This window comes from Marmota monax, unplaced genomic scaffold, assembly GCF_021218885.2.
Source record: "Marmota monax isolate L192 unplaced genomic scaffold, Marmota_monax_Labrador192_F-V1.1 WCK01_AAM20220418_F8-fsc00012, whole genome shotgun sequence".
NCBI classification, from domain to species: domain Eukaryota; kingdom Metazoa; phylum Chordata; class Mammalia; order Rodentia; family Sciuridae; genus Marmota; species Marmota monax.
The window spans coordinates 30,725,392-30,749,669 of NW_026695227.1; the positions used below are offsets into that span (position 1 = coordinate 30,725,392).

The window sequence follows — 24,278 nt, forward strand, 5'->3', positions numbered from 1 at the left end:
TGTGAGGTGCTAGATTCGATTTTCAGCACTGCATATAAAAAAATGTATAAAATAAAAGTCCATCAAATATATATATATATATATATATAAAATATATATTTAAAGAGGGGAAGGGGGAGGAAGAGGAGAAGAAATTGTTACTATTTCATTTGTGATAAATGATTAGTAAAATGTATGAATGTGTGTGTATGTGTGAGAGAGAGAATGAGGATTTAACCCAGGGATGTTCTACCACTGAACTATACCTCCATCCTGCCATTTTTTATTTTATTTTACAATAGGGTCTAATTAAGTTGTTGAGGCTGGCCTTGAACTGTGATCCTCAGCTTCCTGAGCTGCTGAAATTACAGGCATGCATCAGAAGTGAAAATGTTTATCCATGTAAATAAAGCCCACAGAATTCCCCCCCAAACAAAAACAAAGAAACAAAAATCCCTAAAAACCTCTACCTCAAACAGTTTTAACTTCCAGAAATAAGGTTCTCTTCATTTTGGGGGAAGCATTCAGCTCTCCATGTCTTTTATTTTTCCACTTTGATAGATGCATGGGTGTAAGAATAGTTTGTATTCTTTTAATTGTACTGCATAAAAAAAAAAAAACCCTCAATATTTTATATTGAGAACTTTCCCTTCCTGATGCTTCACCCATCATCCTTGATGGAAATCACCCTCCCACCCGACTCAGGTGTTCAAGTAGTGGTTGTAAACATGCTCTCAAATTCTTTGATATTCTACCCTGAAAAAGGTGTTGTCTATACTTAGGAGGCTGAGCAGGAGATCACAAGTTCAGAGCCAGCCTGGAAAACTTAGAACCTGTCTCAAAAAAAAAAAAAAAAAAAAAAAAGGTCTAGAAATGTAGTTCAGTGGTAGAGCCCCCCTGGATTCAGTTCCCAGTATACCTTCCCTGAAAATGGTGTAGTCTAATTCCCTGCTCTCTGAAAGTAAATGATACTCAGAAATGGAAACAGTATTTAGAAGCAATTACTTTCTTGTGAGATTCTATTCATATAAACAATTTAATTTAAAATGTATCACATTGTTAGATATGAAACACAAAGCACAGACAACTAAAGAAAAATAAAGAAACTTGATTCACCAAAATTAAAAACTGGGCTTGGGCATGGAGGCATACATCCATAATCCTAATAACTAGGAAGACTGAGGCAAGAGAATCATACGTTATAGTTCCAAGCCAGCCTCAGCAATTTAGCAAGACCCTGGGGGCTGGGGTGGGGGCGCAGTGCAGGACCTGGCTGGGTATGTAGCTCAGTGGTAGAATGCTTGCCTAGCATGTTGGAGGTCCCAGTACCTATAAATAAAGAAATACAAACCATCTTACTTCAGAGAACTACCAAGGAAGGTTGGGGATATAGCTCAGTTGGTAGAGGGCTTTCCTGGCAAACACAATGCCCTGGGTTCAATCCCCAACACCACTTAAAAAAAAATCAAGGAAGAAGAAAAAATAAAACAAACACCACATAGAATAGTTGAAAGCCATAACAATATATCTGACAATTTAAATACTTGGAAGCCATATATCTGATAATTTCTAGATTTTATAAAGAATTCCCAAACTGAATAATAGGACAAATATCTTTTAACAATGGCCAAAAATTTTGAATAGACATTTATCCCAAGAAGATGGGATAAATGTCTATTCACAATCTTGTGAATACAGTATACTAAAAGCCACTGAAATGTATACTTTATTTTTTATTTTTATTTTTATAAGTTTTCGGCGGACACAACATCTGTGATTGTATGTGGTGCTGAAGATCGAACCTGGGGCGCACGCATGCCAAGCGAGCGCGCTACTGCTTGAGCCACATCCCCACCCTGAAATGTATACTTTAAAAGGGTGAGTTTTATGTAAGTGAATTTTAAAAGTTGGCATTGTTGAGCAAGTCTCAAGAGTGCCCAGAAAAGATCTTGGAGGAGAAAGATGAGACTACCTGCAAAGGAATGCCTGACGTGTGTAAAATGGGGGCAGGGGCGAGTACTGACTGAAACGTAAACAACTGTGGGGCTCTAAATTATGTAATAAAGTCAATATTTATTTAGAGTAAGTAAGCTTATGTAATAAAGGATGCAAAATTATGAAATAAAGTCAATATTTATGTAGAGTGAGAAATTATTACCGATTTTAAAATGCTCACAAACCTCACACCTCACAAAATCAGAATGACGTTGTCTAGTAACCAAGACATTTTAAATCCTGCTCTCTTTTTTTCCCCCTTTTTCCTTCTCGGTACTAAGGATTGAACCCAGGGGCGCTTTATCACTGAGCTACATCTCCAACCCTTTTATTTTTCATTTTGAGACAATGGCTATCCAAGTTGCTGAAACCGGTCTCCAACTCTCAATCCTCTTGCCTCAGTCTCTGGAGTAGCTGGGATTTCAGGCATGTAGTCACCTCACCCGCAGCGAGGGAGCTTTTTCGATGTGTTCTCTGAATCATTTTTCCTCTTGAACGTTCCATGAGAAGCCTAAAACCAGAATCCCAGGTCAATATAGAGCTATCCCACAACGCATTATGTAGGCTCCAGGAGTCTCCAGCGGAACCGTGCTGCACCTTTTTACTTCTCCACTAGAGACAGTGGTGGATAATCATCCCTCCTTGTCATACAGGAAGAAGGTGTAGGTCTATTGTTACGACGCCTATTGGTGGCCATGCGTGATGGACAAGGACTTTGGCTAATGATTCTGAAGTAAGCAAACGTTGTTTATGCACGTACGGCCAATGGAAAGGCAAAAGTGCAGCCAATGGCCAATAAGAACTGCCCTTAAGCGTGGGGGGGGGGGGCGGACGCTGGGTAAAGAGTCTGAAGCCGACCCTGGGAGGGTCAGAGCACATCCGGTGTTAGAAGAGCTGGTAGGCTCCTGAGTGGCGGGTTAAGAAGGTACGTCTGAAGCTAGGAATGGGCAAACCGGGAGTGAGAAATGGAAAGGGAGCCCGTGGTCATTGTCCGAACAAGAGAGAGAGTTGCTTCCGTTTTGGGACAGATTTCACGTTAGGAAACCGGGCCCACTTCGCGTCGAGACCCGGAAAACTGGGCTGGGAGGAAGCCGGAGAACTATTGTTGCGCATGCGCAACTGTACGAGGCGGGGGCAAGTCGGCCTGGTCTTTGGGGGCGCCGCCGCCGGGATTTTGCTCCAGAACGCTTTCGGTGGCGTTTTCAGTAGCTTTTTTTCTCTCCCTCTCATCCGCCCTCTGCCTCTGCTTTCCTTCGCCTCCTCCTCAACTAAGTGCAGACGCAGGTTCCATTCTTGACCTTTTGAATTCAGGGCACGTCCCCCTTCCTTCCTTCCGAGGTGAATGAAAGTGAAACCTCAGTGGTTTGTGGTCACCCCCGCCCTATCAGCCGATTGCTACTCTGCTGCAGATTTTCTGGTCTGGTTGTCTCTAAGCGAGCTGCTGGGGTCCGGGACTGGAGGTAGGGCCTGGTTGGGCAGGCTGCCCAGTCACGGTGGCGTGGGTGATGTCACATTCCTCTATGACATGCAAGATTCCTTAGTTACTTGGGAGCCAACGGCAGAGGCAGTAAGAGAGAAGACACTGGGGCTTGGCTTCCCAGCCCCACGGGGTAACCCTGCTCTGATCTGATTGGTTACCTTTGGACAGGTGAGGTGGCCTTGATTGCTTGTTCTTGAACTCTGGCCGTCCTAAAGTCTGCTCAGGAAGCACGTCATTGGCCGATTGCTTTTTTTCTTAGACTGATTGAAGGAAGCTGTGAAGTAGGCGTTGATATTTTTTGTATGTTTACAAAGTGTGGAATTGCTTTAACGTGTCAGCCCATGTTGCATTGCCTACTCCATCAGCCTTCCATTTACCGAATGTAACCGTAGCTCATCTGAAACTGTACCTAGCTCCCCTCACCTTCCTTTTGCCTTTTGCCCATTCCTTATCCTTTCTGCTGAAGAGAAGCCCTTTGGGTTTTAGATAACTAACCACAGGAGGTCGAAGTCCATTGCGATACTACCCCAGAAAAAAAGAAAACTCAGCCCTGTGTGAAAGACCCCGCCCAGCGTGCCCATTGTCTGTCTGTACCCCCTTTTTCTCCTATAAAAGCCCATTCTGCACTGTGCCCTCCGAAGCTGGAGATTTGAGGTCCTCTTGTCTTGAGGACCGGCTTTGAGTAAAACTTGATTCGTTCTATGAACTTCTCTCTCCCGAATTTGGAGAGCTCTCTTAGCCTGAACATTTGATTCCATTAACATAGAACAACAAAAATCACTTTGAACTTGAGACTCTATTCTAGCAATAGTTAATTTGTGAATGTGTAACCAGTAGAAGAGCTGACTGTGCCTAAAACACAGAGGAGTTCAAGGTTAAAAGTTAATGGCAAATGGATTTTTTTTTTTACTTATTGATATTTATTTATAGTTTATCTTTTGACTATGGGTAGTATAAGAATTTAATGAAAGATTACTGGAATTGTATAATCACATTTTCACTACTTCTATATTCATATTTTTATAATTATTAGATTTACTCTGGTGTTGTTCCTCTTTCTTTGTCTAATTTTTATGATTTCAATAATATGTCAATGTTTAGATTCACTGCCATGTTCCCTCCAGTATAGGGTTGAATCCTGAGAATTGTAATCTGTAATTTGGATCCAGAGTTTCCTTCTTCCATTATTCATCTTGTGGAAACATGTCTTAGTGCCCTCCTTCTCTCTCTCTTCCCCCACTATTGATTTGAATAGTCTTACTTTGCTAAAGAATAGAAAAAGGTAAACTTAATATAAATAATTAGTTAACATTTTCAATTTTTCCCTCACAATATAGAGTTCGTGCTCTTTGTAGAAATTTTGAAAAATACAAGAGTGTAATAGGAATCAGCATTTATTTTATTTATTTTGGAAGTTTTGTCTGGTTTGGTTTAAAGATTTCTTCTTCTTCTTTTTTTTTTTTTAAGGGATTGAACCATTGTGCCACATCCCCAGCCTTTTTTTTTTTTTTTAGAGACAGGTTCTCAGAGTTGCTTAGGGACTTGCTAAGTTGCTTAGGCTGGTTTTGAACTCAGAATACTCCTGCCTCAGCCTCCCAAGGCACTAGGATGACAGGTGCCTCTGGTTTAAAGATTTCACTTGATCTGTGGCTGAAACTGCCTTAACTGAAAGCTTACTTTTTCTGTTGTAGGGTGCAATAGTTGAAAGAACACCAGACTATATAGAAGTTAGAAGACCCTGAATCTGATTCTGGCTCTATTTATTTTAACTTTCTAATTCTGGCTGTGTTTATTTTGACTTTCTGATATTGATCAAATCAGTTCTAATGTCTGTTTAGTCCTTTACAATGAAATAATACAGATTTTCCTATTGACATTCAGTAGAACAGGTTTTAATCATCTAGATGAGGAAGCCAAGATTATGGTCAGTAAAATGATTTTTCTAAGGTTATATGGTAGAAGAAGGCAAGACTTTGTAACTCCAGATGCTGTTCTGTTGTCACTATTACACTGACATTTAACACCTTTTTTTTTTCCCTTTTAATCCTTAACATGGGACTAATCATTCTTGCTCTTTCCTCATGGATTCATGTGAAGATCAAAAAAGCTTATGTATATAAAAGCACTTTGAAAGTTGTAGAATTTTCTTGTAAAATGTCTTGTCAAATCCCTCGTTTTTGTTATAGGTATCGTTTGTATCCTTACCCTTGTCCTAAAATGAAAAATAACCATCAAGGGTCAAGCCTTAAATAAAAGAAAAAAAAATTACTACAATAATATTTTGGTACACCTAATAAATACAGTGCAAATGAAACAAATGTCAAAGTTACCAAATCTATGCAAAAGAGAAATCATCATATATTTTGGTAATATTATTATAGAAAGTACTACTGCTGGTCTAAAGAGTTTCATTTTATTTCATAAACTACCCAAGGGTATTAATCTCCTCTGGGGAAACCACTAAATAGTCTCATGATGTTCTTTCTTCTCAGTTTTCTTTGTCACTTAGACTTGGCTATAGAATCTGGTATAAATGTCTTCCACTTCACCCAGGTTTGTCCCCTAGTTTCTAATGAAATGTTATGGAGCCCTTTGAATTTTTTATATTGTACACATTTCCCAAAGACAGTGCTTAAGACCAAAGAGAGAAAGGCTATAGTGATTGGATTGGCTTTGGGGATCAGAGGAAGGACCCCTGAAGGTAGGTTCCCCTCTAAACCAATGAAGAATATTGATTTGAGGTCACAGGACTCTTGATCGGATAACAAGGTCTGGATTTGCCTAGAGACTATATTGTGTTTAAATCTGGGGGATAGTAGGGTTGAATCAGTTGCAGACTACCTGTTCTCAAGGTGAGAAGTTCCTGCACCATTAACTGGAATAAAAAAAAAAAACTTTAAAAACAGAGCTTCACAGGTGAGGGTGAAGTGATTGTGCTTTTGGTCTTAATTATACTTGCTCTCATTTGGGCTAAATATGATGGTGTTGGGAGAGATTACTGGTTTTTGCCAGAAGAAAATTGTGTGTTTAGGATATTGGGACCTTCTTTAATTCATTTCTGTCAAATAAAATGTAGTTAGAGAGAGATTTGGTAGTATCAAAGTTTGGTGCCCCCCAAAAGCATCTAATGTTGGAGGTATTCTATCTTCAATTACTGTTTTGTTATTTCTTGAGGCGGCCTCCTCCAGAGATAAACTCATTGTTAGCGGATCCATGGATTTGGGTCCAAGTTGAAAGGCTCAAGACATTTTAGGGATTTATTTATTAATTTATGCTTGAAAATTTGAACCCAGGGCCTCATGTGTGCCAGGCAAGCACTTTACCACTGAACCACATCCTCAGCCCCATTTTAGGGTCTTGATCCAGAATAATCAAAGCCCAGTCCTACTTGAAAGGGGATTTCTTGGAGTGTCCTAAAATTGATCTGACCTACCCTCAGACTACCTCCTTGGGGTGGCATCACGCTAATGACCATTTACTTTATGAAATTCTCTACCATATCAGATTATCATTTAGTGGTTATTAGGCTGTCTCAAAACACCTTGAGGCCCTGTGGGATAGGAGGTATAGTATAAATGTGCCAGAGAAGAAGTATATCATTTAAACAAAAGTAATTTTAACCAGTAATAACATTTATCAAGATCCATTAAATTTCAGTTTACATTTTTCTTAGACCCCCTCCCCCATTTAATTTTACTCTCGGGGATATATTAGGTATTCATGATAGAGTCAACTGTCATGAATAATGTAATATATTGAGAATTTTTTTTCCCCAGTGCTGGGAATCAAACTCAGGGTCTCATGCATGCTAGGCAAGTGCTCTACCACTGAGCTGTATCTTTAGCCCTTGAGTAATGTATTTTTAAAAATTAATTTACATGGCATATGGAAATCAGGCCTAGGATAAATGTCTTCTAAAACTAGACTTTTTGGGTTAGGAGTGTAGCTCAGAGGTAGAACACTTGCCTAAAATGTGCAAGGCCCCCACGTTCCATTCCCAGCACCACCAAATAAATAAAACTAGACCTTTTAGTTTACAAGTTCTGAGTTGTCCTGTGTACAAAGCACTATTCTAAGCACTTCATTTTTAAGATATTTTTAAAAAATATTTTTCTTTAGTTGTAGATGAACACAATGACTGTATTTAATTTTATGTGGTGCTGAGGATTGAATCCAGTGTCTTACACATGCTAGGTGAGCACTCCACCACTGAGCCACAACCCCAGTCCCATTTGTAAGATTTTACTTACTCTTCAACCCTATGAAATAAAAAATATTTTACAAATGATGAAACTGAAACACAGTGAGATTAGTACCAGAAACTTGCTTTGGGTACTAACACAGCTAAGAAAATAACAGTTAGGATACAGAAACAGGCAATTTTTTTTTTTTTTTTGATGCTGGGAATTTGAACCCAGGGCTTCACACGTTCCCTGTACCACTGAGCTACACCCCAGCCTCAGGTGGTACTCTTAAGCACTATGTTAGGGATATAGTTATATAGTTCCAGGCCAGACTGGGCAACTTAGCAAGACCCTGTTTCAAAATTAAAAAAAAAAAAGTTTTTTTTTTTTTTTTTTAGAGAGAGAATTTTATTATTATTATTATTATTATTTTTAGTTTTTTGGTGGACACAACATCTTTGTATGTAGTACTGAAGATCAAACCTGGGCCACACGCACGCATGCCAGGCAAGCGCGCTACCGCTTGAGCCACATCCCCAGCCCCAGGTTTTTTTTTTTTTAAAGAACCTCGGGGTAGTTCTTGGTAGTAGAGCCCCTGAGTTCAATTCCCAGTGCTACCAGGGATTGAACTCAAGGTTGCACAACCACTGAGCTACATTCCCAACACCCTTCCCTGCTTTTTTGTTTTATTTAGAGACAGGGTCTTGCTAAGTTGCTGAGGCTGGCTTTGTGGTCCTCCTGCCTCTCAGCCTCCTTGCTGGGAATACAGGCATGCGTCGCCACACTCAGTGAAAATAAAAAAAAATTTAAAAGGGTTGAGGATGTAGCTCAGAGGTGAGGTGCCCCTGGGTTCAATCCCTAGTAGGTGCAAAAAAAAAGAAAGAAAAATTTCAGGCTTTCCACCTGTTTTTTTTTTTTTTCCCTGAACATTGGGATTTTTCTTATAACTCAGTTTGGTACCTTCCGAATATGTGAGGATAGGATTGAATTAATAAACGGAGAGGGAAAATTCTCAACCTAATTAATCTTGTGAACAGTGTTTTTTCTACTAACCAGTTTAATGTTAAATTGTATACACTGAGGCACTTCTCCTGATTCCAGCATTCAGCAGACTACACACACACACACACCAAAAAAAAAAAAAAACCCACTAGGGATTGACCTTGAACTCAGGGGCACTGAACCACTTCCCCAGTTGTGTGTCCCCCAACTCCCCCCCCACACCTTTTTTTTTGGTGGTGCTAGGGCCTTTTTATTTTTTGATACAGAGTCTCACTAAGTTACCCAGGCTGGCTTCCTGCCTCAGCCTCCCCAGTAGCTGGGATAACAGGTGTGTGCCACTACACCTGGCATTAGTAGTCATACCAAAAAATGAAAATCTTATTTATTATTTCAGATGACAAAATCAAGGAGAAATTATTATTTAATATCTCCCTTCCCACCCTTTGATGGTTTTGGCTTTTCCATCAACAGTTGTGAGAGAGCCCTTGGGAAATGTCAAGGAACAAACTTGGATAATACTGCCCTTATCCTCTCCCACAGATTCCATTCAGAGGGGTCAGGTTACATGACTATTGCCCCTTTTTAACTAACAATTCCCTGGGTATTTGAGGTCCCCTCCCTTCTTTTGATTCTAGAAATTGTAAGAGGCTGTTGTGAATATTGAGAAACTTGGCTTTGCAGGTTGCTTCAGTATTGTTGCAGGTTCTGTCTAGGGATGTCATTAGGGGCGATAATGGAAGCCTTAAGCAAAGACACTTTCCAGGTCCTGAATTCTGCCGTCCTATAAGTGTGCTCTCTAGAGGAAGCATTCATCATGGTTATGGAAGGCTGTGCCTCGCCTTGCAACAGCCTGCAATAATTGCACCATCTAGATCAAGAGGGCCCAGAGCCCTGTGACTTAGAAGAGAAAGCAGCTGCTTTAGTTAAGTTCTGCAGCTTTATACTGTATCCATCTTTAAGAACAACTAACAAAAAAAGTGAGGTAAGTAGGGATGTTGGTGAAAGAAGAAAGGAAGAAATTAGATAAAGCCAGCCATCTGTTTTGTTTTATTTGAGAGAGGAGGATCCCAGGAAATCAATGGAAGTGATATTTATGAATTTTCAATAGTGGTATATTTCTACTGACCGGGACTCCTCAGGAAATGGACTTGAGGACTCCAACTTTCATTGAGTGTTGGCCTGGGTGTGATTAGATTGGATATAAGTAGTTAGCCTGTCTAACAATTAAAGTTTGTGTCTGAATCTGGTCTTCCTTGAAGTACCTTTTGGTAGGTTTTAAGTAAGTGGTAATCATGGGTCTAATAGGAATTGAGAGGATTTTTATTTAGGAAATATGAAAGCTCTTGGTGTCATATCTTTAGTTCTGTAGATTGAATGTGTTTATTTAGGATCGCATGTGAGATAGGGGAGTGAGCAGAACTTAAAAACCTTGAGGTAATCAAGCTACATAGCAGCTAAGTGTAGAAAAAATCTTTTTTTTCTACTTTTTTTAAAAATATTTCCAGAGACATTTGCTTGGTGTATTTAAATAAGAAAACTTAAAAAAAAAAAAAGGAAACTTGAGGTTCTGGGGGTGTGCCCAGTTCTGTGCTTGCCTTAGTATGCGTTAGGCCCTGGATTTCAATCCCCAGAATCTGGGCTGATGGTGGAACCTTGACTTTATGGTGTTCACATAATCTAACCTGGATATGGTTCAGTTTTCGACTTACTGGAATAGTTGAGAAAATCTGAATAAGGTCTGCAGATCAGATAATAGCATTACATCAGTATTAATATCTTGGTTTTTATCATTGTTTTTAGGGTATATACACACTTGACATATTTAGGAGCATTATTATGTCTACATAGTTTTTAATTTTTTTTAAATAGTACTAGAGACTGAATCCAGGAGTGTTCTACTTCTGAGCTACATTCCCTAGTCCATATACATATATATACACATGTATGTATGTGTGTGTGTGTGTGTGTGTGTGTATATATATATATATTTTTTTTTTTTTTTTAATGGTGATAGGGTCTCGCTATGTTGTTCAGGCTGGATTTGAATTCAGTCTCTCAGGTAACTGAGAGTTCACGTATTTCAGGCATGCACTACCGTGCTTGTAGAAAAGCATTTATTTAAGTCTTTATATATATGCTATATATAGAGAGAGAAAGAAGATAAAATATCTGGTGAAACATTAACAGTTCAAAAATCTGGGTAAAGAATATTAGGAGATCTTGGTTCTATGCCAACCATTCCTTGAGAAAGGTTCTGTACAAAAAAAAAAATACAGAATTATCCTTTTTTTTTTTTAATCTTCCTGTGTAATTTTTCCTGCAGATACAGGAACTTTTTTCCTTTTTAAATTGTGAATCCATTTTAGTTCAGTTTTAATATGTATTATGTGTTAAATATACATGTGTATATTTAAAATTCAGGTCCTAGTGCCAGAGGGAGCTTTATTGTGCTTTTGTGTGTGTGTGTGTTTGTTTTTAATATCCTTGAAGTGCCCTTACTGAGGGAAATCTCTAGCATCTTATTATATAAAATGGTTTTATATACCAGTGACTGAGTCCCTTTATCTATATTGCTGATTGGGAATTTGTCTTATAAACTATCTTTTAAGGGTCTAATGACCTTCTGAAAGAATAGAAATCAAATGATAATAATAAAGTAATGTGAGAAAGAAAATAGTTTGGGGGGAGAAAAGGGTGAGTTAATTTCCTTTCCTCCTTAAAATGGTTGTCTATGATTGCTAGTGTATTTCTAGGCATACATAAAGTAAAAATGGTTGTGTAAGAGCAATGGAATCTTAGAAAATCTTATTTTCCCAAACTTGTTTCTCTCTGGTTACATCACTTTTTCTTTCTTCCTTCCTTCCTTCCTTTCTTACATTTTTTTTTTTTAGAGAATTTTAATATTTATTTTTTAGTTTTCGGTGGACACAACATCTTTATTTGTACGTGGTGCTGAGGATCGAACCCGGGCCACACACATGCCAGGCGAGCGCGCTACCGCTTGAGCCACATCCCCAGCCCCCTTCCTTCCTTTCTTTCTTTCTTAATTTTTTTTTTTTTTTTGTAGTTGTAGGTGGACAGAATGCCTTTATTTTGTTTATTTGTATGTGGTGCTGAGGATCGAACCCAGTGCCTCACGCATGCTAGGCAAGTGCTCTGCCACTGAGCCCCAGCCCCAGCCCACATCGTTATTTCTTATAAGAAAATTGTTTGTGTTATTTTATATGTGTTAGGATTTTTACAGTAACTTTTTTTCTTGATTCTACAGAGCGGAGGCTGTGTCACACAGACTCTAGAACCATGAACATATTTGATCGGAAGATCAACTTTGATGCACTTCTAAAATTTTCACATATGTAAGTGTTTTAACCATAACCATGTTTTTGTTTTCCCTTTCTACTTTCTTTTTTTGGGGGGTGGGGATGGGGGGGAGAGGCGGGTCCCAGGGGTGCTTTTATTGATTTCCCAGTCCTAGTTTTTATGTTGAGATAGGGTCTCACTACATTGTTGAGGCTAGCCTTGAACCTGTGATCCTCCTGCCTCAGCCTCCCTAGTCACTGAGATTATAGGCAGGCCACACCTTGCCAGTCTTGACCTATGGTTTATTACTGCATTTCTTGTCATGTGGTTTCTTTTCCTAGTTTAGTCTATATGTATAAATTAGCAAATTAACTTGGCTAGATTTCAGAGGACTTGATAAAAGTACCTAGATTCTAATGGCTGCCATGTGGTCTCTGGAAAGTAATTAATTTTAATTTGGTTACTGGTTGTTCATAAATTTGGGCTTTTGGTTCTTCCCTAGTGTTTAAGATTCTGTTAAGAACTCGGAATGGAGCTTAGTGTTAGAGTACTTGCCTAGTATGTGAGAGGCCCTACATTCAAGCCCCATCACCATTCAAAAAAAATTGTTGACCTATTTTCAGAATATTCTTTTTTTGTTAAATTTGCTACCTCAAACTCTTTGTATATAAAAGAGTAGTATAACAAATACAGTGTTTATATATTTCCCTGGGAAGAGAGGGAGAAATAATTCTTAGCTTGGTGATGAATTTGCTCCAGAGCAATGACTGTTATGAACATTCTTTCCTAGAACCCCCTCAACACAGCAGCACTTGAAGAAGGTCTATGCCAGTTTTGCCCTTTGTATGTTTCTGGCGGCTGCGGGAGCTTATGTCCATGTGGTCACTCATTTCATTCAGGTAAGAATGGGTTTCTCTGTTTCCCATAGGACAGAGTCCTTTAGAAAAAAACCAACTCAGTGGGGTGGTCCATTCCTGTGCCCTTCCTTAATCCTTATCAGTAGTTTGAGGTTTGAGCTCAGCCAGCCATTAAATCAAGATGTGAAAAACCATTTAAATTTTCTGGCAAGTGTGCCCCTCTAGTTACTGAAAATTGAGTATCTTAACCTTGGCACTGAATGGTGTGTTGCTGCCATCAAGAGTCATCACTTGCCTGCTGAGGTTCATTTACATGGTAGCCTTTCTGTCTTTCCTCCCTTCTTTGTTGCCTCAATGACTGTAGAGTATTTGAATACAGAATACTGCTTGCACCATTAATTATCAGGCAAGGCTAGATTGAGACCATTATGGATTTGACCTATTTGTTCTCCAATCTACTGATATCTATTTGGTTGGATGAACCTTCATCTCATTTTCCTGTTTTGAGGGAGAGTTGTGTTTGGCAACAGGAATAGAATAGAAGGCACAGTTCAAAGAATAATCACTGCGGCTCACTTCTATAATCCCATCTGCTCCGGAGGCTGAGATACGATTATTAGCTAGAAGCCAGCTTCAGCAATGGGGAGTCGCCAGGCAACTCAGTGAGTCCCTGTTTCTAAATAAAATACAAAATAGCGCTGCAGATATGGCTCAGTGGTTGAGTGCCCCTGAGTTCAATCCCCAGTACCAAAAAAAAAAAAAAGAATAATCAAAAAGTTTGAAGTTTTCACTAACCAAGCCTTATCCTTTTTGAGTGTCTTTTTAACAAACATAGGAGTGTGCTTGGGTTGGTATTTGCCACTGCAGGGGAGAACTATCTGTTGCTCAGGAATTTTTTTCTAGCAAGGGTTGTGTGAAAAATTGCATCAGACAGTACTAGGGGTAGAACCCAGGGCCTTGCACACGCTAGGCAAGTTCTCTACCACTGAGCTAAATCTTCAGCCCATTTTATTTTTTATTTTGAGACAAGAGTTTAAGTTGCCCAGACTATCCTAACTTTGGGGTCCTCCTGCCTTGGCCTCTTGAGTTGCTGGGATTACAGGTGTGCACCACTGTGTCCCGTAAGGACTGGGCTTTTGAACCTTGAGTTCTAGATGATGCCCTTTTAGTTCCTTTCTTTCTTTTTTAAGGTAATATAGTAAAATATAGTCAGTTCTCATTATTCACTGATTCTTTATTTGGAGATTCAACTATTTACTAAAGTTTGTAACTCCAAAATTAGTACTGGTAGCACTTTTTGCAGAGCCTTGAAAAATTCAATTCTCATGTTGAGTCTTGTTCCCAGTGGAGGTCAGGAAACACAACATTCTGCTTTCTTGTTTCAGTTCTCAATACTGTATCAAGTGTCTCTTTCACAGGGTTAATACCATCTGTGCATCTCTGGGGTTTTTTGGTTTTGTTTTGTTGGTTTTTGGTGCTGGGGATAGAAACCCAAGGCCTCACATGTGCTTTCTACCCTTGAGCTACTCCCCCAGCCCATTTTTGTGCTTCCTGTTGGTGATTTTGCTATTTGAAATTCAAACAGGATGGTATTGAGGTGCTATGTAGTATTCCTAAGATTGTGTTATACTTTTTTTTTGGGGGGGGGTGGGGTTCTGGGGATTGAACCCAGGGCCCTGTGCATGTGAGGTAAGCACTCTACCAACTGAGCTATATCCCCAGCCTATGTTATACCTTAAAGAGAAAATGCGTATGTTAGATGAGCTCTATTAGACATTAGCTCTAGTGCTGTTGGCTATGAGTTCAGTGTTAATGAATCAACAACATGATAAATGTCCTTAAATAGAAACACATAAACAAGGTTATGTGTTAGTTGTTTTGTGAAAATGTAACAAGGGGCTTGAAAGAACCTAATCCTATAGTTACTCTGGTAGCAGTTTCTGAGTATTCACCAATTCATTGTCCACTGTAACTTTGTACTTAGTGTGTGTGCCTGGTGCTGTATAGTGCTTACACTATGACTTTGTAACAAAACTACTGTGAATGTTGAGAATGAATAGTACCTTTAAAGAAAGATAGGAACTTCAGTGTCCTTTTTACCAAACAAATACATGTTTTTTGTAGAAAATTCAGAAATAGACTAATGATAAAAAGTCTTTAAAAAATAAAGAAAAGAAACTCTGTAAGCTCCAGAAATTATGAAAAAACAATTACTATAAACATTTTGGTACTTATCAGTTTTTTTTTTTTTTTAAATACCAGGGATTGAACCCCGGGGTGCTCAACCACTGAGCCACGTCCCCAGCCCTTTTTTATATTTTATTAGAGACAGGGTCTTGCTGCGTTGCTTAGGGCATTGCTAAGTTGCTGAGGCTGACTTTGAACTCAAGATTCTGCCTCAGCCTTTCCAGGAGAGTGGTTGGGATTATAGGCATGTGCCACCACGCCCAGTTTTTTTGTGTTGGGGGGGGACACATGGGATACCAGGTATAGAACCCAGGGCTTCATACTAGGCAAGTGCTCTACCACTGATTTTTTTTTTTTTTTTTTTTAAATCTCCAGCCCTTTCTATTTGATTTTGAGACAGGATCTCACTTAAGATGCTCAGCAGGATCTTACTTAAGATGCTCAGCACATCCTTGGACTTGATCCTCCTGCCTCCTAGTAGCCAGAATTACATGCATGCACTGTCTTGCCAGGCTACTTTTTTTACCCCTTCTTTTTCAAGTGATCAAAAGGGATTATTTTATTCTTCTAGATCGAATGTTCTTCAGGCATTTGTCACATTGGTTCATCTTTTTTGTTTCTGAGGCAGGACTCACTCATAGTTTGATTTGAGTAGTTGTACTACCTACCCAAGCCAGAAAAGCCTTCATTTCAGGATCCACCATGGGCCTACTCCAACTTTTCAAAACTTCTGGTTTCTCTCCCCACCCCTGAGAAAATATTACCCTTTCCCTTGCCTCCAGTTTAGAAGCAAATATTAGGAAGTTTAGATTAGTATTTGAACCTAGTAAGATCTGCAAAATAAATTTGAAATTTTCAAATATTTAATTATTGCATGCCTTTGACAGGCTGGCTTACTTTCTGCCTTGGGCTCCCTGGGGTTAATGATCTGGCTGATGGCAACACCTCATAGCCATGAAACTGAGCAGAAAAGACTGGGACTTCTCTCCGGATTTGCTTTCCTTACAGGTATGTTAAAGGATTGGTCTAATTTTGAAGGGCATAGGGGGACTGTATTTTAATTATGTCATTAGACTAAAGCTTGGGATTTGTATTTATTCTGATTTACCCCAACTAGCATGCTTTCCTTCAGAAGACTTCTCTTTGGTAGAGTCATTTATAAAGTATCTCCCTGTGCTGTGATTTCTTCTTTCTCCTTTCTGGCCTCTTCTAGCTTTATATTATCTAGTCATACTTGTATTTGAATATGCTTTGTCTTGTACTACTTTCCTATTTTTTTTTTGGTTACTACTTTCTTATTTCTTATAGGTTCATGTTGCTTCCCTATTCATAGAATAAGCTGTTTTGTGACTAGCAATTGTGACTTCTATTTTTATATCCAAAAATAGGTATTGTGTGCTGGAATGAACAAGGTTTGTGGCTTGTAAATGGTACACATGGGACTGAACTAGACCTGATAATCTGGTTTAGTTAGACCCACACAAGTGATTATCACAGGAGCATCTGTTCAAAGCTTTGCCAGTCATTAAAGCCCCACATTGAGGTTATTCATTGCATAGCCCAGTTCTCTGGTTCTCAAGGGAAGAATTAAAAGTACATTATTAGGGCTGGGATATAACTCAGTTGGTAGTGCTTGCCTTGCATACACAAGGCCTTGAGTTCAATCCCCAGCACCATACACATACACACACACACACACACACACAAAAATTATTGTAGAGATAGGCATACTGGTGCATGCCTGTAATCCTAGCAACTTGGGAGGCTGGTGCAGGAGGATCACAAGTTTGAGGCCATCCTGAGGAACTTATTGAGACCCTAAGCAACTTAGTGAGACACTGTCTCAAGATAAAAAATAAAAATGGCTGGGGATATGGCTCAGTGGTAAAGCCCCTCTGGGTTCAGTCCTCAGTACCTCAGTGGGATGGGGGAATGCATTATCATTAAAAGAAATAGGACTTAAGCTGCGGGCTGGGGTTGTAGCTCAGTGGTAGAGCACTTGTCTTGCATGCGTGAGGCCCTGGGTTCAGTCCCCAGTACCACATAAAAATAAACAAATAAAAAAATAAAGATATTTAAAAAAATCTGAATATTCTTTAAAAAAAAGAACACTTGCAAAACAAACTTGGATTCGTACAACTTGTTCTGAGTGACATTTTAATCTATATAGTGTTAAGGAAATTTTAGAAAGGAAAGGATTTAGGGTTTAAGATTTTTGGATCAAGGAAAGCTAGTTTTTGAAGGCATTAAGGGGTAGAATTATCAGGAGAGAAAAGGAAATAGCCAGAGTAGGAGAAACGCTGGGCTGGAATAGATTGCCCTCCTGTTGGCAGACGTCTACCTGCAGAACCAGTATGGCCTTTCTTTGCTATAAAGGGAGTTAGTCCTGCATAACTGCATAGTTTCTGGTCACCTGATCCTGCTTGTATCCTATTACTAATTAAAAAAAAAAATTAGTATGCCTTTATTTTGTTTGTTCATTGTTATGCAGTGTTTGGGATCGAACCCAGTGCCTTATACACGCTAGGCAAGCACTCTGCCACTGAGTCACAAACCCAGCCTCTTTTACTAATTCTTGATCGGGTCCACAAGACAGTCACACATCATTCCAACTCAAAAATATTCCATATATCTGCTTCAATTTTTTTCTAATTTCTGTTTCTCCTGGGATCCATCCATGATTTTGTGTTAAGAGGACAATTTTGTAGCTGTGTTTATAAATAACTTCTATGTATAGCACTTAAAAATTATTAAGGAAGAGAGATTTAATTACTTTAGTCCACATGCTTGTGTTTTTAGGAGCACAAGTGTGCCTATGCTATTAACGATTAGTTTTTGGACAAGGATTTTCTTCAAGAATTTTTGGTAGTATTGTATTCTGGGGTTTTTTGTTTTCTAGGAGTTGGCCTGGGTCCTGCTCTGGAGTTGTGCATTGCTGTCAATCCTAGGTAATGTTTTAGTAGTAATATTTTGTGTTTTTTTACCTTTATGAACATACTAAATATAGGCCATATACCTGTGGTCCTCAATCCGTAATAATGGTCTTTTTCTTTCTTTAATAGCATCCTTCCCACTGCTTTCATGGGCACAGCAATGATCTTTACCTGCTTCACCCTGAGTGCACTCTATGCCAGGCGCCGGAGCTACCTCTTTCTGGGAGGTAGGTGTGGATTGGGAAATGGAGCAGGGCTCTTCTCTAGCCAGAATTCTCACCAGATTCCTTCCCTATCTCAATTCCAAGGTGATTGTTGGGTTGCTATTAAAAGCCTTCTTTTTGGGCTAGGGATGTGGCTCAAGCGGTAGCACACTCGCCTGGCATGAGTTCGGCCCGGGTTCGATCCTCAGCACCACATACAAACAAAAGATGTTGTGTCCGATGAAAAACTAAAAAAAATAAATATTTAAAAATTCTCTCTCTCTCTCAAAAAAAAAAAAAAGCCTTCATTTTGTGGGGGTATATAAGAAATGGCCTTAATGAGATTGCTTTATTTGGCTTCTCAAGATGACCTTTTATCATATCTTAATAGGTATCCTGATGTCAGCCATGAGCCTGATGCTCTTGTCTTCCCTGGGGAACCTTTTCTTTGGATCCATTTGGCTTTTCCAGGTGAGATTTTGTATGGGCCTTTCCAATAGCTATTTGCCTGATACTGCTTTTTTCTCACTTAACCCTAAAGCAAGATAGGCTAGGAATCCTCCAGTGCCCTCCAAGCCTTCCCACCTAACCCTGTAAAATGGAGCTTCTGCTACAGGTGAAAGTATGGGCTGAATGTTGTTGGGCATTCTTGAGGAAAAGGTTGTTTGCTCAGAGATCTTTGACCTTAGGCCAGTCTCACTATGGCTTATTAAAAATAGTGGAAGCTCTACCAGTGACCTAAAAAAGTGAAAGTAGAATTGTGTCTTGGGAAGTAATGTGTGATCTTCATCATTGTTTACTGGGTTAGCATTTAATATACTTTTAAGTAACTAAGAGCCAGAAAATATAACTCTTTTTCTCTCCACTACTACTACTGTATGCTAACTTCATCTTATTCTTTTTTGGTTAGGCAAACCTGTATGTGGGGCTGGTGGTCATGTGTGGCTTTGTCCTTTTTGATACGCAACTCATTATTGAAAAGGCTGAAAATGGCGATAAGGATTATATCTGGTGAGTAGGAGAAGTGGTCTTGTAAGACTAAAGGTTGAAGCATACTATTCTGTTCCATGGCTGAACTTAGGTGGCAGAGCTTCAGGAATGTATATGGTAGCATGGTTTTAGAACTAGGTATCAACAGCATAGTATCTGCCAATTCCCTAAAGGTATGGATTTTTTAAAACTGGACTAGTATATATTTGTTTTTCCATAATTTCATTGTCCCTCCCACCCTGCCCTTTTTGCAGTGCTGGGAATTAAATCCAGAGCTTCATGCATGCTAGATAAGTATCAACTGAACTACACCTCCAGGGCTCCTTAATTTTAATAGTAAGTCACTTCCAAGCAGGAGAGAAGGAAAGGGCCTTTCTCCTTTTACTTTTTATAGTTTCTGTATTTTTTAAACATTTAATATTGAAACTGGGTGCAGTGGCACATGTTTGCAATTGCGGCTACCTGGGAGGCTGAGTTAGGAGGATTGTAAATTTGAAGCCAGGTTGAGCAACGTGGTAAAACCCTGTCTCAGAATACAAAATTAAAAGAACTGGGGATTTACCTTAGTAGTAGAGCACCCTTGGGTTCAATACTGGGTTCCACACTACCACCCTTCTAAAAAGAAAACTTTTTTAACAATAAGAGGTAAGATGTACAAAGTTTTCTAAGTGTCATAATCCTTTCAAAGTCTTATACCAATTGGTATAAAAGTATTTCAGAGTTCAGACTTTGGCCTCTGCATAGTCCAAAGCTCAATCTCTTTATGCCATGTGGCTTCACTGAATTGGAAAGGATTCCTGACAACAGAATTTTGCTTCCTTAGTTGGGGTGGAGTGTTGGAGACAGTGTGTCATGGGTGGGGTTGGTATTTATGTTCTGGTCTTTGCTGGCTTGTGGATAAAGGAAAAGTGGGAAATATAGTTCATAACTTGGTTCTTCTCTTTCAGGCACTGCATTGATCTCTTCTTAGATTTCGTTACTCTCTTCAGAAAACTCATGATGATCCTGGCTATGAATGAGAAGGTTAGTCAACTACAACCTGCAGATGAGAGAATGGCTCCTTAGCTCAGCATCTGAGGAAACTTCAGATTTGGAAATTTGCCTAACACACTCTATAGGTCCAGGGTAACTGTAAAGCAGGCCACTGAGCAAGAGGTAAATGAGAATTCTTCAGCTGAGAAGAAAAAGGAAGAAGTAAAAATAATCTTTTTCTTTTTTCCTTAGCTGATCCCTAAGATTAGTATCAAAGAAAAAAGAGCTTCAGAGGCAGTAAGAAAGAGAACTACTATATAAAGAATTTAAGGGCTGTAAAGATAATTATGATTTAGTAAAAAAGATACTGGAAAGAATGTTAATATAATATCATCAGCCAGCTTTTGTAAGTTACAAAAGTAAACCAGTTTTAACCATTTGTTAGTCTTAACTTTTTTCTCAAGTAGGAATTCTGTATCAGATAATCTAGTTCAGCAGTAGAGGAGAATAAATGAAACTGCAAGCTTTTCTTTACAGTCCTTATTGGGTAGGGGAGGTAGGTAACTTGATGGGATTGGTGGTTCTGTGTGGGCTGTGCTTAATTGGACTGAACATCAAACAAGTATACCAGTTTTCATTAGAGCAGCTCAATTTTTATTCCTTTAATCCATTGGGCTATCATAAGATTGATTGAAGAGTCCCCCAGACTAGATTATCTCTGAATGTTGGCTTATACAGCAAATTCATGTTCACCTTGGGGTGGGGGGGGACACTCCCGCTTCCCAGTCCTAAAGGAAAGTTGCTGATCTTGGCCTTAGTTTTGCTCTCTTAGGATAAACTGCCAATGTGTAGCCTTGACTGACTGGGATCTGAACTATGGTGGTTTTGAGTAGTCATGGCATCTACTCACACCAAAGTGAGGTAGCTCACCCAGGTACTCCTGGGTTGGGGTGGGGACAGCTACTTAAATTTTATTCTCATCAGGTCTGTCAACAATTTGGGGGGAAGGACCACCAGTGGAAGGTGGTTGAGATTTTAGTTCTTGCTAAACTGTGGGAACAAGTCCAGATCCATTTCTAGTCCAGTCCCTAACCAAAAAGCTCCCTCAAAAGTTTTCTTTTCCCCTATATTGGGGATTGAATCCAGTAGTGAGTGCTCAGTGAGTGCTCTACCACTGAGCTATATCCTCAGCCCTTTTTATTTTTTGCCGACAAGTGTCTCTCTAAGGTGCTGAGGTTCACCTCAAACTTGTGATCTTCCTACCTTAGCATCCCCAATAGCTGGGATTATAGAAAAGCACCACAACTCCTAGCTTCACTCAAGACTTTGGGCTTGAATGTCAGGTGCCAAAAATTAATTGGGTGGTTTTTCTCCATTTACAGGACAAAAAGAAAGAGAAGAAGTGAAATGACCATCCAGACTTTCCCAGTTTGACTTCCTCTTCCTCCACCCCTCATGTCCTCTTTGCACACATTACAGGTGGCGTGTTCTGTGAAAATGAAAAGCATCAGAAAAGCTTTTGTACTTTGTGGTTTTCTCTATTTTGAATTTTTTGATCAAAAAACTGATTAGCAGATTATAGTTTGGAGTTTGGCTTCATATTTCTGGGGTTCTTCCTTACTTTCTTTTCTGTCACCCCATCCTTAGCCTTTTGTTCTGCTCCAGCAGTCAGCCCACCATGATGAGGAGTGGGGTCAACAGAGGGAGCATACTCCAGGAGTCAGCATTCCCACCAAGCCTCACCAAGTGAACCCAAACTGTTTGGTAGAGCCACCTTGGCCCAATCTTCCTTAGCATTGTTTGATTTGCATGCAGTTTCCATGGGACTGGACAGTGTGTTTTCCATTAGGAAGAAGTTTGACAGTCCTCTGGTTAACTCAGACTCATTGTATCTGAGCTGTCAACCCTACAAAGAATGCAGAGAGCCTGCCCCTTTCTGGGTGCTTTGTTTCCTCTGTGCTGCCCAAGCTGGTCTGGCAAACACCTTTCTGCCTTGCCATCGCAAAGGGAATGTAGATTTCTGTCTGTTCCCTTTCCCACCCCTGCCTGATCCTCAGGGAATCTGCCTGCTTTTCCATCATGGGGTGGGAGAACTTTAGCACAAAGGGGAGACTAATTCTTATCAGGCATTTATGAAGAGGCTGACAATGTATGGCAAGGTAGAGGTAACAGAATTTCCAAATTTCTCTTGGTTTTTGTATTTTTGTCATTGTTAGTTTTTAAAATTGGTTAATACCTTAGTTACTGAGTGGCCTCCACTAGGTGGCTATAAAGGTTTCAAAAGAGGAAGGATAAGGAAGGAGAACAATTGAGCCTCTGGGCCTAATTGGAATGAATTCTGTCAAACAAACCTAGGTGAGGTAATGTCCCCCCCTTGGTAATGGGGGACAAATCTCTACCAACCCTTAGTGATTCCTTGTTCAGAACAGAGAAACAGAACTCTGGTGACTTGCCAAGTCAGCATTCATAATAGCTGTTCAGTGTGTTTCTTTTGTCTTACCCCACCTAGACTCTATTGGTGTGTCAGGCCAGAGATTTGAGACAGTAGGTTTGTGTTCATTTTTCAGATGCACTTTAGGTTTTGGTCTTTCACTTGTTTCCAGAAGTCTGCAGTCTTTTAAGGAGGAGTCAGGTGACCAGACTTGGCCAGAGCTCCCATTCCCTGCAGCTTTCTGGTAACAAGCATGAGCAGGTAGTCCTAGTGAGGATTGCCAGCTTCTTCCTCTGGACTACCACAGCCAGGTACACAGAAGGGCAGCATCAGGAGTGATTGTGGCCTAGGGTATTCACAGGTTTTAATGTAAAAGGGACAAAGTTATTGAAAGAACATTACCAATAATTCACTATTTTTGGCTCTCCCTGAACAACCAGTAAAGTTTGACACAGTGGCTGGTGGTTTGCAGTGTACGATGTCACTGTGCCATTCCATGAAACTGTTCCGGAAGTGGCCTGCCACCTAGAAAATGACTTGCTTCTGTTGAGAATGCTGCCCTCTGGTGTAACTACTGCTGCCTCTAGCCTCCCACTTGAGAATTTCCTAAAGGAATTTCCTTCCTGTTAAGCCCCGATTAGCAACTCTCCATAAATTTGGTGTTTCTCTGCCAAGTCTGAGAATCTAAGTTCCACCTTCGAAGCCAGACTCCATCTCTTAACGCTTTTTTGCTTGGGATAAAGGAGTTTTTCTTTAGAAACAGTGCCAAGAATGATAAGAGATAAAGAAACTACTTTTAAAGAAAATGCCTAACAAGTTTTTAATACAGGTATCACTGTAATTTCCACTTTCTTTTCTAGTTCCTTGGTTTTCAGCTCAGGCTGCATTCTCTAACTCATACTGTGAAGACAAAGGTGTTTTTGATTCAAAAATATATGATATCTACATAGTCTTAATTTGTAAAAAATAAAGAAAATTCCTTAACCTTTCCTGATGTGTATGTGTGTAAAATCAAGGACACAGCTAGATAGGGGGTTGGGGTACTGTCTAACTTGTTGGGAGTGGAGCTAGTTAAAGGCCTGCTCTAGATAGAGGAATGAGGAACTCCCCACAGCTCCCACTTTCGTAGTCATATATGTTGGGATTTTCTCTGTGCAGTACATGACCCAGGTCTTTTTCCAGTCCTCTTCTCTCCTGCTTTTACCGTAGATTACCTGGGTAGTGGCAGATGAAGTTGGTTCAGATTTGTACTCATGCTTTGGAATTTGGGGATGAAAATGGAAAAGAAGCAGTTAATATCCACTCATTCTCCAAGTACTTTTGTTCACTAACTGGCCAGGTTCCATTCTAGATGCATCACTAAATTAAAATTGAAATTAAAATTCTTACCCTTGTAGAGCTTATATACGAGATTATAAATCAGAACTTGCACTGCAATCAGTCTATTCAGTCTCGGCACATTTGCCCTCTAGTTGTCATGTTCACTGTAGACCCAGTCCTTCCTGTTAGGATTTGTTATTCTGAATGGTTGATCCAGGTTACTTCCAGTTGACCTATTTGGACTCGATATATAATCTCCATGCCAGCTAAATGTTTTTCCCAACTTAAAAAGGATCTTTTAAATATCTTCTCTGTTGCTGACTTTGAGGACATGCTCATCTTAAAAGACTTTAAAGCCTAAGTTTATCTTTGTGCTGGGAGCAGACACAAGCCATGATTGAGTGCTTACACATTGGGCACTGTGCAAAGTGTCTTATAGATTGTT

General features: G+C 39.6%; 1 protein-coding gene across 1 annotated transcript; it reads left to right on the plus strand.

The window, feature by feature from the left end:
• Positions 1 to 2,760: 2,760 nt before the first annotated feature.
• Tmbim6 (transmembrane BAX inhibitor motif containing 6) lies at positions 2,761 to 23,502 on the plus strand. The gene is made up of 10 exons (XM_046435995.2): positions 2,761 to 2,899; positions 11,909 to 11,996; positions 12,731 to 12,839; positions 15,872 to 15,992; positions 17,884 to 17,932; positions 18,047 to 18,144; positions 18,512 to 18,591; positions 19,031 to 19,131; positions 20,058 to 20,133; positions 21,465 to 23,502. Exons 2-10 carry the CDS (start codon positions 11,941 to 11,943, stop codon positions 21,486 to 21,488), a joined length of 714 nt encoding a protein of 237 aa, XP_046291951.1. The 5' UTR covers positions 2,761 to 2,899; positions 11,909 to 11,940; the 3' UTR covers positions 21,489 to 23,502.
• Positions 23,503 to 24,278: the final 776 nt, after the last annotated feature.